This window comes from Urocitellus parryii, chromosome 12 (assembly GCF_045843805.1).
Source record: "Urocitellus parryii isolate mUroPar1 chromosome 12, mUroPar1.hap1, whole genome shotgun sequence".
Classification (NCBI taxonomy): Eukaryota; Metazoa; Chordata; class Mammalia; order Rodentia; family Sciuridae; genus Urocitellus; species Urocitellus parryii.
In genome coordinates this window covers 43708704-43726068 of record NC_135542.1, presented here as the reverse complement: position 1 = coordinate 43726068, position 17365 = coordinate 43708704, and the positions used below count along the sequence as shown (strand labels likewise).

Below are 17365 nucleotides of genomic sequence, written 5' to 3'. Positions count from 1 at the left end.
TTGTCGTGTTGAAGGGCTTCCTAATTTAAGTCAGCACTTCTCTAGAAGAGTTCATACACGGAAGTAATATCAAATGCCTAGAATCGGAATCAAAATTCATCGACAAGTACTGATAAGACACGGGGCTGGTGAAGGGAACCTGGAGTGGTTTGCTGGTCATGCATTGCCCTCCATCCCTGTTGCCCATTGTCGCGATTCCCACACATTGTTAGGAGAATAAAATGTACTCGTTTTGAAACGACCTCCACGAGGACTGCGCAGTAATCATATGTTTCTTAATCCCTTTCTTTATGATCACGGAATTTACAAAAATTAGGATTGACTGAAAATCATAAAGAAAGGATTGTCAGAGCAGAGAAGGAAAACAAAACAAGAAATGGCATTGAAAGAATTGATGATTAGGCAAGAGTCAGAACTGTGAGATCAGGGGTGTTTAGGATCTTCTCTAAACCCAGGAGACCAAACGTCATTTTGCCCAAAATATTTGGGGAGAAAACCCCACAGAGTAGGAGAAAACTTTTTTTTTTTTTTTTTTTTTAAAGTCTAGCGTGAAGGAAAACTCTCCGGATAATGAATCGCACACATTTTCCCCAGACGCTCAGACGGTTGAGTGCAGGGTGGTCCGTCTGCCCCCCACGGTTTGGCCAAGTGGCCGCGGGAGGACCCGTCAGGTGCTCCCGGAGGCGCGGTTCTACCGGACAAGCCCCTGAGGAGCCTCTTCTGAGGAAAACAGAATTTTAGAATTTTTGAAAAAGGTGTTTCCCTTCATGAATTTTAAGAGAGATTCTGACGTTTCCCTTTGATTTTCCCAAAGGGACTAGTAAAACACCTAGATCAGCTACAGCGGCGGCCTTAGAAAGGAGGCGCTAAAATAGCCACCATAACGGCCCAGGCCCGCGCTTTGGACTTGAGAGACGAACCGCGCGCGGGGTGCTGGGGGCGGGGCGGGTCCGCGGAGGGGTGATCTAGGGGCGGGTCCGGGGTGGGGCTTCCCCCGGGAATGGCCGGCATCGGGCATGGAGGGGCGTGTCCGGGGTGGAGCTAGGGGCGGGGCCGATTCGCCTCTAGCCTTCTTAGAGGCCGGAGCCGGGCGGGGACCTCGGACAGATCCCCCAGGCGCGCCGTCATGCCCTTCACACACCCCACGCCGCCGCTCGGCGATCTCAGGGAGCCTCCCTCCTCCTTACCTTCTCCGGAGGACCCTGATTCCCAACCGCCTGGTAGCAAGCGGCTCCGTCTGGAGGAGCCTGGCGGAGTCTCTGAGGCGGGGTGGCGGCTGCTTTGGCTGCCTCGCTTGTCTGAGGTAGAGGTCAGGGAGTTGCCGCCCCGGCCCCTCGAGGCCTTTCTTATTCCAATGGATGCGATTTTGGGTAACCCGGCAGCCTCGCGTGTGGAGCAGTCGGTCGGCGGGGAGCAGAGAAGCAGGCTGGGAGGCCAGGATAGCAGACCCCCGACGCCGCGCAGTTCGCAGTCCCTCGCCCTACGGCGCGTGCGCGCGAGTCCCAGGGCTCGCGGGTGCCGACCCGGGCAGCTGGACCGAGGCGCTTCCAGCGCGCCCTGCAGTGGGGGAGCTCGGGCCGGGGTCGGGGTCGGTCTGCCTCCGCCCGCAGCCTCCACGCGCCGCAGACGTCGAGGCAGACACCGGGACCGCGGGAGGGTGTTTCCGAGTGTTCTGAAAGACAATAGTTACATAAGGCAGGCAGAAAACCCATTTTTAGACGTTACCTTTTACAAGGAAGCTAGATCCACGTTGGGTGAAATTAAGAACAGATGTGAAGTTGACAGTGTTATGCCATCAAATCGAAAAGAAAACAACATTTTGTCATCTATACTAAAAATACCCAAATCTCAAAACCAGCCCAGCTTGGAAATTGCCAAACCCAGCTATTTTAGAGAGAGCATCACAATAAGGATCCCTGAGTTTCCAACGGTTTTAAATAGCAACGTGTCCTTTGTCTATTTAAAGGAAATAGCAAAGAAAAAGAATGACAAACTTGAGGCATATGTTAGGGATTTCACAAACATTTACTGGTCCCAAAATAGACGGGATGTTAAGAAGCAAAAGTTACAGGATGATAAAAAAAGTGTAGATGTGGAAAACGATCTTACTGGATATTATGGAAGTAACCCCCAGTCAGTCAGCAACCAAAACAATTTTGAGAGTAAAAAAGACTTGATCAGTTTAAAATACTATCATTCCAGTAGTATCAAGTGTGATGTAAGAGACTCTAAAAAGAATTTCATTATAACACTAGAAAAGGCAAGTCGGGAGGAAGCAGAAACAAGCCTGAACAATTATATACCTACCAGGTTGGAGAAATCCCCAAACTGGGACTGTAACATAGGACGTATTTTGAAAAGAAACAGGCAAAGTTGTTGGATTATGAAAAGTTACAAGATCAACTGTGAGAATATGAAAAAACCTAGAGAAATGAATTCGCTACAATTGCTAGTAAAAGATCTTGTAAACAAGAAAGATTATTACAATACAAAAGTCATGAATGTGAGTGAACAGTCAAAGCCTCTGATCATAGGAATGCTGGGTAGCCAAGAAAATTTAATAAGAATTGACTGGTTAAATGGTAAGGGAGAAAATGATAATATACTACAGTTGAAATACTACACTATACAAAAAGACTTTGATTTAAGCAAGATTTTTCAAAGTTTCACTACAGAAATTTTTAATTTCCTCAATAGCATTTCAGGAAATAAGAAAGATAATAATATTTTGGCCTGGTATAAAATTTTGAAAGGCAAAAAGCAAATTGGTATTCAAAATATAACAACCAGAAATATGAATGTCAACATAAAGAATGACAAATATTTAAAAACCCGTGTTTTAGAACATTTAATTGTCATTTTGAAAATTAACAGAGCTTCTTTGTTCAATAACTTTGATTCTTTAATAAGAATTGAAAATTATTCTGAATTGAAAGAAGGATGTATTTTCAAATGGATAGTGCATTTAAACTATCCAAAAAATATTACAATGGAAAATTCTATTGTATATCTAATGTGGATTTTAACTTTTTCAAGACTCTTAGAAAATAATATGAGACCTTTGTTAAAGAAAAGAAAGCTGTTTAAAACCAAACAACTTCTTGAAGGATCTAAGAAAGAAAACATGGATTCCTTCAGGACAACTTTTGAAACACATGAAAAAATGGAATTTGATGACGTGGAAAAAATTTCTTTGACAAAGGAATCTAGTTATAAGAATATGAGTTGTCCTGAACAACTCATGAATGTAGAAAATTTGGCTCACTGTAGTCTTAATACTGTTAAAACACACCTGAAGTCTGGTCCTCAATTTATACAGAATAGCCATGCATGTAATAATAAAAAATATTATGAAATAAAAACATATAACAAAGATTTAGATACTGAAAGAAAGCAGGAGCACAGTAAGATTAGTAAATTCAATTCTAAATGCATATTTGAAGATTTCTTTAATGTTAGGCAACAGGCCATATTGGCAAGCCAAAATTCATTACATAGGGAAAAGGTCAATACCGCATCTACAATTCAAGTGCCAAATTCCAAGAACTTACTAAGTGAAAACAAAGAAAAAAAATGTGACTTTGTTTTGAAGAAAGAAGTAAAAGTCACAACACAAAGTTTAACAGATTTCTGCCAACTTCACAACAATAATCCAGTAGGAAAGGATGATAGTTTTTCCCCAATGCATGGCAGGCTTTCTGTGCAGTCAGGGTCATTAATGAGAAAGAAAGAACATGTGGAAGAAACTCAATCTGTTAATCAAAATAATGTAAGGGACAGAAATGAATATGAGAGTATTTTGCAAGAAAGTGAGTTAGCTAATTCAAAGTATTCTCATCCAAAGAATGACTCTGCATTATATGTTAATCTTCAATTTGAAGCTAATTCAAGTGAAGGAAACAATGAATGTTTTCAGGATTTAAATGCTAGATGTTTATCAACAGAAGCTCTGACAATAGAAATAGATTTTGAGACGAAAAGTAAATTTGATTTAGTACTTAAAGAACTTCATATGTTTCATGAAATCAGTAAGGAAAATGAAATTCCAAGCACTGTGGAAACAACCAATGGGCAAAAAAATTACTTTGGAAAAAGTAATGATATTGAGGAAGAAGAAATAGAGACAGAAAAAGATTTGAAAATGATTGTAGCCCACAAAACCGGCACATCTTTGCCCTGTGAAAAGGTAGCAGGTCTTAGTACACATAAAACCCACCAAGGTTTATTTAAATGGAAAACAATACCCAATAATGGAGAACAGGAAGTTCCCAATGAGCATTGCTGTGGTACATTAAAGGAACAATTACTCTATTCTACTTCCAAGGAAGGTATGTTCTTTTCCATGATAAGACAATTTCTGCTTTTCCCCCATGGGATAAATTTATAATTTTGTCAGAAAAGAAGACAGAGATGAAATTGAAGGCAAATGTTTATTGATGTGTACATTATTGTTCAATAAAGGTCTATTTGAATGTTGATTAATATACTGAAGTTGAAGGAAACAAGTAATTACTTTTTAAAAAGGAGTTCCGAACAGTCTTACTTAATTTCTCTAAAAATTAAAAGCTAACTGAGGGAAGAATTTCTGAGAAAATAATGTGTTTTATAATGTTAACATTTTTGAACTAAAAGTCACTTTATGCTGTAACATATCAATCTTTTACTTCCAGATGCTAAAAAACCTTTACCTAAAAGACCTGCTGTTTTTCCTGATGAATGTAAGGAAGAAAAATTTAATTATCTACTGAGGGAAGGTAATAACTTTAGTTATGTTCTATAACTTTTAAGATGATCATCACATTCTTATATTTTTAGCATTACAAAAATATACAAAGGTTGTAAAGTGTGATCAAAGGTAATACAATGTATCTTCATATCTAGTTAACTGAGTTAGCAACAGATATACCTCTGTGAAATGTTTTGAACTTCTTTAAAAATGATGCAGTATGGCGTTAAATAAAAACTTTAAAATCAGAGCTCTGCATAGAATGTATAACCGATGGAATGCATTTGAGCTCTATATTGACAGTAATCTCTTTTACAAACCAAACATAACCATTAACAATATGACAATGTTGTTTAACTTCTAATTGAAAAATGACATGCTTAAAGTTACTTCATGAAGTTGGTTTTAAAACCTATTTCATTTTGTTGTTGTTAAATCAGACTGCCTGTCTGGAATGCTGATTTTATTTAGTTATTATTTTATATTGGGCAAGTTACTCAACTTTTCGGTGCTTTATGTTTCCACATTTTAAAACTAGATAGGGAATTAAGTAAACTATTGCATTTAGAGTGCGTGTAACATAAATAAAAAGTGTTCAGTTAATGCCTGGCATATGTTGCTACTATTATGAATAATAGTAAGTAAAGATTTTAAAACATATTGGTAATTTTTACTTTGTAATGTAACTTTTATTGTCTTATGTTTTTAGGTAGTCATTTTTCACATGGCATTTCAAGAGTACATCCACTTAAGACATGCAACCGACCAATCAGGATTGGCTTGTCAAGAAAAGCTAGGATTAAACAACTTCATCCCTACCTGAAATAAATGTGTTATGAAAATATATAAGAAGATTTTGGAATTTCATATTTAAAATAATTTCAAAATGTCTGGAAATGTTTTCTTTCTTTCTTTCTTTGGATAAATGCTTTCTTTCAGCTTGGAGATTTTAGGCTTTCTTGATTTTAAAATGTGGCAATTATTTTGTGTGTGAATTATTACCTTTACAAGTTTGAAGCATTTTATTGATATTTTCATAATATAAGCATTAAAGTATTTCATGATCCTATAAAACATGAGGACTTATTTTTATGATATATGCATTAATCCTTTGTAGAGAAGATCCATAGTCTTTTTAGGTTTCTCAAAAGATTCATGGTTTATAAAAAGATAATGAGCTTCCGTTCTAATCCACTCATTCTCCCATTTTTCAGGTGAAAGAATAGAGGTGCTAAGAGAATGAATGAGCTTTTTAAAGCTGCAGAGTTATTATTAAAATTGGGGTGGAGTTCTCTCCTTCTACTTTCTTCAGCATTTGCTTTCTTTTTTTTTTATTTTTTAGTTGTAGATGGACCCAATATCTTTATTTTATTTTTATGTGGTGCTGAGGATCAGACCCAGGGCCTTGCACCTGCTAAGTGAGTGAGTACTCTACACCTGAGCCACAACCCCAGTGCTCTTTTTTCTTTTTGTGATACTTGGGGTTGAATCCAGGGTCTCACACATGCTAGGCAAGTGTTCCACCACTGAACTATCTCCCTAGCCCTTAGCACTGCTTTGTAATCCTTATTTCTTTCTCCAGAGTCTTATCTTTGGTTTCAGAGTAGAGTTATGATCATGTAGTTAACACTTGTTAATTTATTCATCCAGTGAACAAATACACCTCAATGCTCCTATTATTATTATAAGCTCAGTGATAGAACAGGGAAGAAGATATATCTGAGACCTTGCCTTTCAGAACTTACTTCCAATATTTGATATTAGGAGAGAAATGTAGTTTACTCATAATTTTAAGATAATCATCAATAGGAAAAAAAATCTCTTTATAAATACAGGACAGACAACAATAAAATTGACCACTTGGCAAAGAGTAAAGAAGCACCAAGAAAGAATAAGAACAGCATAGGATGACAGAAGTAAGATAAACATATCAATTCACAAAGTAAATATGATTAGATTGTTATTCTGTTATAAGCCAAGTACTCACTAAAAAACACCTAAAATTTGGCTTCATTAATTTACATCTTCCGCCATACATTTTCCAAGTTCAGTATTCTGCTCTAAGTCCTCCTGTCCCACAGAATGTATCACCTCACACTATAGTTTACATCTTTGTAGAATACAGGCTCCTTGAAGGCAGGATTCCTTTGTGTCTTTGTTAGCACACCTCATGTGCTTAGAACAATACCTGCCTCTTAATAAATATTTATAAGCTATTGAGTGTGTGGGAGACTCCCCCTTCTCCTGAGAAGATCAGGAATCCCTTACCCCTCCCCCTCCTCTTCAAAGAGCGCCAAGCTGCAGAGTGCCAAATTCAAAAGTTTTCTCAACCAATCCTCACAGGACACAGGGTTCCTTCATTTTTCCCGAGTCACCCTGCCAATCAGCACCTGCCTTGTTGCCTCTGCAACCCTTCTTTTTTTTATTTTTATTTTTATTTATTTTTTGTTGTTGGTCGTTCAAAACATTACATAGTTCTTAATACATCATATTTCACAGTTTGATTCAAGTGGGTTATGAACTCCCAATTTTACCCCGTATACAGATTGCTGTATCACATCAGTTACCCTTCCATTGATTGACATATTTCCTTTCTAGTGTCTGATGTATTCTGCTGTCTGTCCTATTCTCTACTATCCCCCCTCCCCTCCCCTCCCCTCCCCTTTTCTCTCTCTACCCCTTCTACTGTAAATCATTTCTTCCATTTGTACTATCTTGTCTTACCCCTCCTTTCCTCTTATATGTCATTTTGTATAACCCTGAGGATCGCCTTCCATTTCCATGCAATTTCCCTTCTCACTCCCTTTCCCTCCCACCTCTCATCCCTGTTTAATGTAAATCTTCTTCTCAAGCTAAGCCCAAGCTTGCAAGCTCATGTTCTCTGCCCTCTTCTTCTCTGCTCTCTGCCCTCTTCCTCTCTGCCCTCCTCCTCTCTTCCTCTTCTTTCTCTCCTCTCTCTACTCTCTGCCTCTCCTTTTCTTCCTCTTCGGGAAGCTCCCCAATAAAATCTCTTGGTTGAATTTCCATCTCAGGTGAGTCACTCTCCTTTCATTGAGTATTAATAAATAAATTTCTACAATTGTCTCATAACAGCTATATATTTCTGAATTCCATTTCCCTTTTATTTTTAATTAATAGATAAAATTATATGTTGATATATTAAATTCTATTCATTTTCATTTATGTGTGCACCGTGTTTTGAAGTTTACGGATACATTGTAGGATGATTTTATCTAGCTAAATAACATACACATCTTATATAGTCACTATTTTTGTGTTGAGAACATTCAGTGTCCACTTTTAGAATTCTTAATTGTTTTATAATCTTGGGCAACTCCTTATTATATATATATATATATATATATATATATATATATATATATATATATGGATAATATAGGATAAGTGTGAGAATTAAAAGGGATAATACATATTATATACTTGAAACAGCTTTGATAAATGGTAAATACTCAATAGTTGGTAACTATTTAGAATGTTTGCCTTTTTCTTGAAAAACAATTTTTTCTGGATCCTGCATTAGACTGTTTCCAGGACTATGTTGTTTCTTTTAATTTTCTGAAAATGTTTCTTTCTTTCTTCCTTTTTTTTTTCTACAGAGCTCCTCCTTTTCTGCCTCCATCTTTTAATTATTGTTAAGTTCTATATTGGATTTTTTTCTTTATTTCTGTACAAGGTAAATATTCTCCTTTATCTTTATACAAATAAATCTTGGTCCTTTTTCCTATTTTCTATTGCTGTGTATGAATTCTGTTCTTGATTCTGCTTCCCCAAGGCAGGTTTATTGCTTCTAGTCTTCTTCCTTGTCCCTAGAAGGGCTTCTGTGGATATTTTAATCTCTTCACTAGTAAATGCCATATTCACTGATAACCATCTCTGGTTCTTTCCTACTTTGAACTGATTATGTGATAAGTTTAAATTCTGAGCACACACTGCACTGTTTACAGTGGTTTTTTCCAGGCCACTGCCTGTCAGTGCTTTGAACTGGAGAGCTTTTTTCGTAGGCATCACATATCCCCAAAGGAAAACTTACTTCTGCTGGTGTCATTGCTCCAGCACTCCTTCCCCTGCTGCCACCAATCAAAGACACATTTATAATATCTGCACATATATCCTATCCCCCTCTTGCCTAGTTTTAAGAGTTCTTCCTCTGGAATCAGAAAGTTGGGAGGTAGAAGGAAGGTAACATTTTAGTTCTTTTGTTTTTGAAGTTCTTGGTCAAATTGGAAAAGCTGCATGGGAGCTGTGGCAGAAGACACTTAAAATTGAACCCCCTCACTTGTTCTTTTTATCATTGTTCTTAATATGTGAAAGTTGAATGCTTTCAGATCAGAAGAATAATATTCATAGGATAAAAGCCACATCAAAAACACTTGCTTTTATTCAGCCTTAGAATAAATCTGTTTTACTTGAGTTAAAGTAACAAGCTTTTGCATGCATAACTATGAGTGTGAGAAGAAGAAACCCTACACTAAATCAACTTGCAAAAGTTATGTTGATAGTGCTTTAAGTATGCAAACCTTTGAGTTAATATTCATTTAGTTTTTACTTGGTTAGAAAAGTGAAAAATAAAATATGCAAAGTAGCTAATCTTTAGTTCTAAATTACTGAATAAACGATCTTTATAAAGTCAGCCATCATCCTGAAAAATCTAATTCAGACATATACTCTTATAGGCATAATAGTTTGTGACAGTTTATATTACTCAAAGTAAGTTTTTAGACTAAGGGGAATAAAACAAAGATTTCAGAAAAGTAATAAATTATATTTCCTTACCTTATTGGAAAACAAATAATTATTTGAAGTTATCCTTGTTAGATATGCTAATTTAATATACACATTTTAAAACACAGAAATGTGCTATGACTGAAAATTTATAAGAAATAGTTGCTAAAGTATTTCACCTATCCAGTCTATGGGCAAAAGAATAAAGTTATGATATAAAAGTCTCTGTTTTTATACTTTGGTATGTTTTTTAATTGGGGACCCATTTAATTTAAGAAAAGGAGTCTTTTTGACCTCTGTCCTGAACTTGAAGCTGTCGGCTATTCACTCCAATGTCTCTACTGCCATTTCCACTATACCTCTCAAACTCTTTCCCATAGCATTTCTCATTTTAGTGAATAGTAACTTCATTTTTTCAGTCACTTAGGGCACAAATCTTGGTGTTCTCCTGACACTCCTTTTTTTCCTCATAACCCATAGCTAGCTCCTCAGCAAATCCTGCTTGTTTTAGCTTCTCTTGTCTGGATTACTGCAATCAGATCCTAATTGGTTTCCCTGCTTTGATCCTTGCTGTACTTCAGTCTATTCTGAACACAGTATGGAGAATGGTTCTCTTTAAAATATAAGTCATGACATCACAACTCGGCTCAGTTCAACTCAACCTTCCAAAGCTTCCTTTCTCACTTTGAGAGCCAGAATTCTTACTTTGATGTGTAAGACTTATATAATGATCTGACCCTCTATTACCTTCCAAACTCCTTTCTACTATTTTTCTCTAATCTGTGCTCTGAAGTCATACTAGCCTGGCTGCTTCTTGGGCAAGTTACACATGTTCGTGCCTCAGTACACTTGCCTCCTTTTTCTTTACATTTGCCTTCTTTTCCTGGAATTATTCTTCCCAAGTTAGCTTACAGCTTGCCCTGGATCCTCTTCCTAAGAACTTGATTCAGATATTACTTTTACCTTTACAGTGTGGCCTTAAATCCCTGCTAACATTCATATGTACATTTCCAGCTTTTAGTTTCACCTCCCTAATATTTAGTTTAGAAATACTATGTATATTACTTATTTATCTGGGTGATTGTTAGTCCTCCCCACTGGGTTTAAACTCAGAAGGCAAAGGTCTTAACTGCAAACATTTTTATTGTATCCCCTACTAAAATAAATAAATTAATTAAAAATTATAAAAGTAACTTTAAAAAAGTTAATGCACTTTTTTAAAAAAAATATTATTTTAGAATAATATTAGGTTCAAGGAAAAATTGAACAGAAATGTTTCCTTACCTTTCTCTATTTGTACTGGTGTAGTACATAAGCTACAGTTGTGAATCAATTGATATATTTTATTTTTTTATTATTACCTAAAGTTCACAGCTATATTAGGGGTCATTCTTTGTGTTATAAAGTTCTATGGGTTTTGGCAAAACATATAATTTTACAAATCATTATAACAATTTAGCTGGCTTAAAAATCTGTTCTGTTACAGGTATTCAATCCTCTGTACCCCACCTCACCCCACCCCTTACCACCTCTGGCAATCACTGATCTTTTTTCTTGTCTGTTATAGAACATAATACAGTTGAAAGTTTTTATTTAGTCTTTGTGGACCACATCCTTTTATTTAGCAATAGGCCCTCAAGTTTCCTTTCATGCTAACTTTTCTAGTGATGGATTTAATTTAGTAGAAGTCACAGAGACAAACCCACATAAATACAGTTATCTCATACTAGACAAAGGCGCCAAAAATATATATTGGAGAAAACATAGCCTCTTCAACAAATGATGCTGGGAAAACTGGAAAGCCATATCCATAAAAATGAAATCAAATCCCTATCTCTCATCATACACAGAACTCAACTCAAAGTAGATCAAGGGCCTAGAAATTAGACCAGAGATTCTATGCCTAATAGAAGAAAAAGTAGGCCCAAATCTCATCACATCAGATTAGGCCCTGATTTCCTTAACAAGACTCCTAAACAGCAAGAAATAAAATCAAGAATCAATAAATGGATTGGATTCAAACTAAAAAGCGTCTTCTCAGCAAAAGATACAAAGAATGAGGTGAAGAGAGAGCCTATGGAAGGGGAGCAAATTTTTACCTCACACACATCAGCTAGAGCATTAATCTCCAGGATATATAAAGAACATAAAAAACTTAATACCAAAAAAACAAACAACCCAATCAATAAGTGGGCTGAGGAACTGAACAGACACTTCTCAGAAGAAGATATACAATCAACAAGTATGTGAAAAAGTGTTCATTTAGTAATTAGAGAAATGCAAATCAAAACTACTCTAAGATTTCTTCTCATTCCAGTCAGAGTGGCAGTTATCAAGAATACAAACAATAATAAGTGTTGGAAGGGTGTGGGGAAAAAGGCACACTCATACATTGCTGATGGGACTGCAAATTGGTTCAAGCACTATGGAAAGTAGTATGGAGATTCCTTAGAACACTTGGAATGGAACTACCATTTGACCCAGCTATCCCACTCCTTGATCTATGCCCAAAGGATGAAAAAACAGTGTACTACAGTGACACAGCACAATTCATAATAGCCAAACTGTGGAACCAACCTATATGCCTTTCTATAGATGAATGGCTAAAGAGGCTGTGGTATATACACACAATGGAATATTACTCAGCATTAAAAGAGAATAAAATTATGGATTTGTAGGTAAATGGATGGAGTTGGAGAATATTATGCTAAGTGAAGTAAGCCAGTCTCAAAAAAATAAAGGCTCAAAGTTTTCTCTGCTAAGTGGATGCTAATCCATACTAGAGGGGACATGGGACGAGTGAAGGAATTTTGGATTGGGTAAAGGGGAGGGGGCATAGGGGTAGAAAATATGGTGGAATGTGACAGACATCATTATACTAGGAACATGTATAATTATGTGAATGGTGTGACCCTACTTCATGTACAGAGAAGTGAAAAATTTTGTGCTCCATTTGTGTACAATGAGCAAAGAGCATTATGCTGTCATATATAACTGATTAGAATAAATAAAAAATACTGCAATTCTATTTTCAGATCTACATGTTCAACAAAATGAAAATAAGAACCACAACAAAAGAAAAAAAACAGGTGATACTCTTAATGTTAATGTTGACAAATTATTGCTATTTTTATAAAAATTGCTAATTAATGAAAATGTGAGTAGACTATATAACAACTAAATAAAGTGAATGCTGTACATATAAAAAAAGAAGTCTTTTGTCTCAGTTATTTTAGGCATTAGCCTTCTATCATTAAAGTGTCTTTTAGAGAAAAACCCAAAGTTAATTTTAAATTTTGCTGTGTCCCCTGATTAAATTCTGAAAGTTTTTCTCAAGGATTTTCCTTTAAGAGATTCTGAGCTTTAAGGAAACAACACTGTCAACATTGACAAAAGCTTCCATGTAAGCTGAGACATTTCAAAGCACTTTAAGCCTTGATAAAATGACTCCAAATGAGGCTTTGTCTTCTATTTTTTTAAAAGCAGAAGCTGCATTTAGGAGTTAAAATGAACCATAGACTAAAATGATCAACATTAATATGATGCTGTAAAAGTCTGTGCTAGACTTGAACAATTCTGGAAAATGGAAATCCAAAGTGCTAACCAATATAAGGGGATATTTAATGTGTTGCTGTTATGATGTCTTGGATAATGAATGCCCTGTGATGTGCTGCATGAACATCAGAATACCATTAGTAATTACAATTTTGTGACTGTAGAAATATTAATAATACCATCAAGGTATTTATTTAAACTCAGTAAATGTCTGGTAGTTTTCCAGGTACGATGTAGTATATGCATGTAGGTATTGTGGTCCCTGCTTTTAGAGAGTGTGCAACTTTAATTGACAAAATAGAGGAAGCAAAAATCCATAAAAGAATATAAGAATCTTAAGCTTTCATTTTGACTTTCTCCATATGACCTTGAATATGTCCAGTAGCCTCATTTGACTTTCAAATATTTCCTCATTTAGTCTATTGCAATCACTAAAATAATGTAATATTATGTTCTGCAAATTAAATACCCTGAGGGTTACTAATTGAAAATAAAGTAGAAACAAACTGTATTAAGTGTAAATAAAAAAGAATGTGTAATATTTTTAGGCATCAGCAAATTTTGTTATTAAAGGGTGATAAAAATGAAAAAGAATAAAGATTAGAACAGATATTATTATTTATATTTCAAGTATTTCAAATGAGAAATATATGATCTCTTTCCTAACTAATTCATTTACTTATGCCCTCAACACACAAAATATGTTGAAGGACTTAGTTCTTTTCTTAAGGTGAAATGATTGCTCTTCATTTTATATTTTACAGTTTATTTTAATTTGGAGAGTTTGATTTGTTTCAACAAATCAGAAGATTGAAAGAGGTTTTCTGGGATTGGAAGCAATAAACTTGAAATTCCATAACTTAGAACAAATTAGTTTTTAGTACTTCACAAATTACAGCCCCCAGAGAATATGAATGCCCTAATTTTCTAGCGATTCATGTGCCTTTGGAGAAATATTTTCTCTAATCCTACTATGTTTAGGTATAATTTAAAAGTAAGGCATGCTACCCTTCCTTCCTCCCTCCCTCCCCCCTCCCTCTTTTCTTCACTCTTTCCTTCAATATATCTCTTCCATTCTTTCCACCTCAATTCTCTTTCTTCAAAGGTTATATGTTTGCTTTTCTGTCATGCTCTCCCTTTCACAAATAATTTTCTTTTTATAAAATACTCCAGATAGCTACCATCTGCTTTCTACTTTTTATAATGTTCGTGATTGAAACTGCTTATACATGGAATCATAAAATTTTAGAACTGAAAAAGACCTCGTGATAAACATCTCCACAGTAGTATAAGATTTATTACTCTCAACTGTTATTATACACTTTACTATTCTGTTTTTCTTACTTAATTGCGAGGTAATTGGTGGTAAGGATTTTAGATTTTTGTCTCAGAATTATCTTGCCCCCTAAGCCTTCAATCTTTTCTCCTTGAAGAATGCAAAAATATTAATTTTATTTCTATCATCTCTCCTTAGGATATTCTTTTCTATTTTGCTGTGTTCTTATAAGTAGAAAAATTTAACCTTATCTCTTAAGCTACTTCTAATTTCCTATTATTATGTTTGCTTGCAAAATTATTGCTAATTTATTGTCATCATACTGCACATTTGTATAGTTTTTAAAATTTATAATGCTCTCTATATTTTACTTCATTAAACCTCCCCACCAATCAATTATCATTCCTATTTTCAGATAATGAATCTAAATTTTGGGTTAATGACTTTCTCAAGTAAGCAGATTGCTAAGACTTTTAGATTCTAACCACATATTTGTCCCATGGTAAAATACTTGTTGAGCTGAAATGAGGTTCATGCTCTCTCTGACCATCAACTTCATTAACTGCTATCAGCTTTCAGATTGCTTTACTTTTCCTCCCTTTCCCTTACTTTTTCTTTTTTATTGAGCACTGTTCTATGCACACACCAATCTAACTCCTGAATGTTTAATGGACTTAAAATGTATTCTTTGTTCTCATGAGCCTGGCTATCTTGTTGAACACACACAGGAGTTATATACTAAAAAAAATAATAATAAAAACTAATTTTCATTTTTCTTAAATATTATATACAAGAGATACAAAGGAAGAAATTTTAAAAAGTTGAAACATTTATCTATCCATAGTATATAGTATAACAATTAACCTCTTAAATGTTAAAACAAATGTTTATATTTACAGTTATAGTAATTAAAACTTTTTTTTCTTAATAATGTGGAGTACTGGCTTGCATAAAAATTAGTAAGAAAGTTTATTTTTTTCTATTAAAACATTTATTTTTATATTAAACATTAAAGACATGACATTAAGTGATATCAAATTTTATGGGTTCTTGATGTCCTAGAAGAGTAATAAAAATATATTCTGTATTATCCATTAGTTAATTGTTGGTACCTAACCACCACTGTTTTAAAAATATGATAGGTCTGTAAAGAAGTCAGACATTAATAAACATGCGGATATATGAATAGTCAATTCAGGCATATCAGACTATGTGATAGTTAAGGGGTTTCACAAAACAATAAATTTATGCTTATATCCACACTTCATATACTTTAACCATATATATGTGTATATTTTAATCCTAGTTTTATTTATGCTGAAGCCCAGCTTTCCAAATTCCCAAGAACTTCTAAATTTATTTCTTATAACATACTAAAAACTTAAAAAACAACCTTCCCTTCACAGAGCAAGATTAGAACAATGAGGTCAGATTTGATAATCTTCACTGATATGTGAGAAAAGATTTTATGTGACTTCAGTTAATATCATTTTGACTAAATATTTAACTTTTGAAATATTTCCCATTGACTTGAGTACCATGGCAAAAAATAGACTAGTACCTTTCTCTTTGACATGGGTAGATAGCCAAAAGATTGCATTGTGACTTTGTAGTGGAAAAGGAGGCAAGCAAGAGATGAAAAAAAAAATGCACCGTGACTTTTGGTTGCATTTCTAACAGTGTTAAGCAAGTAAACTAAAAGCAGAGCAGTATATGGTAGCAGAAAGAACTCGGGTTTTGGAGACAGACCTGACTGTAATGCATAACAACCTCTTTGATTCTGTTTCTGCATCTGCAAATTGTTGATGGTAAGATCTCTCAGGGTTTTTATCAGCATTATAGGTAAAGTTTATAAGTTGTCCAATAGGGTAACTGACAGATAGTAGACATTTAATAAGTGTAAGAATTAATATTTAACTGAGCACTATCATAAAACATTGCTCACATGCTTATAATTCTTCCTTAATATAAGAACTTAGGTAATTAATTTATTCACTCAAGAATATTTGTTGGGTAACCACTATCCATAAGGCACTGGTTCTAGGCATTTGTGGTATATCAGTGAACAGAATAGGCAAAATTTCCTGCAATACTTGCTGAAGGGAGGCAGATAATATACAATAAAGATAACAGATAAGTAAGTCAAACAATATGTAGCAGGTCTTAAGTAAAAGCAGAATGAGGTAAGGAAAGGGGTGGCATACGTGTGGGAGGAGGTTGTAATATTAAAGACAGTGGTCAGCATAGGGCTTGATCTAAGTAAAGGCTTGAAAGAGGGGAGAGACGAAGCTCTGATGTATGATCTAAATGGATTACTCTGGTTATTTATTGAAAAACAGGTGATGAGGAGAGGAGAATAAGACAAAAACTTAATAGGAGGTAAAATAAAAGATTAGAGCTGATTTTACTGTGAATATATTTTGAAGTAGAATCAAAAGGATTTCATGACATGGGATTCATAGTGTGAAGAGAAGAATTGAGCATAACTAAGATACTATGCATAATTGCAGCAACTTAAAGAATGATAATGTTATCAAATTAGAGGGAATACACTGAGGATGGAGGAGGTTTGAAGGTTGATATTAGGATTTGGCTTTAGAGACATTGGGTTTGAGGATTTAATTAGATATTCAAGCAGAGATGTTGGAAGATACAATAGCATATATCAGAATGGAGTTTTGGGGAGATACATGTGCTAGAGAATCAAATCTGGGAGTCATCAGTGTATGAAAGGTATTTAAAATCCTGAAAATGAACATGGCCACCAAGACAGTGTTATGCTTTGCATATAAATTATTTCCACAGAAGCTCATGTTAGGCAATGCAGAGATGTTCAAAAGTAAAACTATTAGATTATGGGAGCTATAACCTAATCAGTAGATTAATCCATTTGGTGGATTAATAATTTGAATGGATTAGTGGGAGGTAACTATAAGCAGATGGGCAGGGATGGAGGAAGTAGGCCACTGTGGTTGTGCTCTTGGGCATTCTGTCTTGTCTCTGGCCCTTTGTGTTTTCTCTCTCTCTCTCTCTCTCTCTCTCTCTCCTTCCTGGCTGCCATGATC

At 35.2% G+C, this 17365-nt stretch overlaps 1 protein-coding gene across 1 annotated transcript; it reads left to right on the top strand.

The window, feature by feature from the left end:
• The first annotated feature begins 1126 nt into the window (after positions 1-1126).
• On the top strand, positions 1127-5554 carry Rad51ap2 (RAD51 associated protein 2). Its single transcript, XM_026384764.2, has 3 exons — positions 1127-4328; positions 4671-4754; positions 5436-5554. Exons 1-3 carry the CDS (start codon positions 1127-1129, stop codon positions 5552-5554), a joined length of 3405 nt encoding a protein of 1134 aa, XP_026240549.2.
• Positions 5555-17365: the final 11811 nt, after the last annotated feature.

Coding starts and splice junctions, on each gene's coding strand:
- Rad51ap2 (XM_026384764.2), top strand. CDS start 1,127: ATGCCCTTCACACACCCCACGCCGCCGCTCGGCGATCTCAGGGAGCCT. Junction 4,329..4,670: donor CTATTCTACTTCCAAGGAAG/GTATGTTCTTTT, acceptor TTTTACTTCCAG/ATGCTAAAAAACCTTTACCT. Junction 4,755..5,435: donor TAATTATCTACTGAGGGAAG/GTAATAACTTTA, acceptor TTATGTTTTTAG/GTAGTCATTTTTCACATGGC.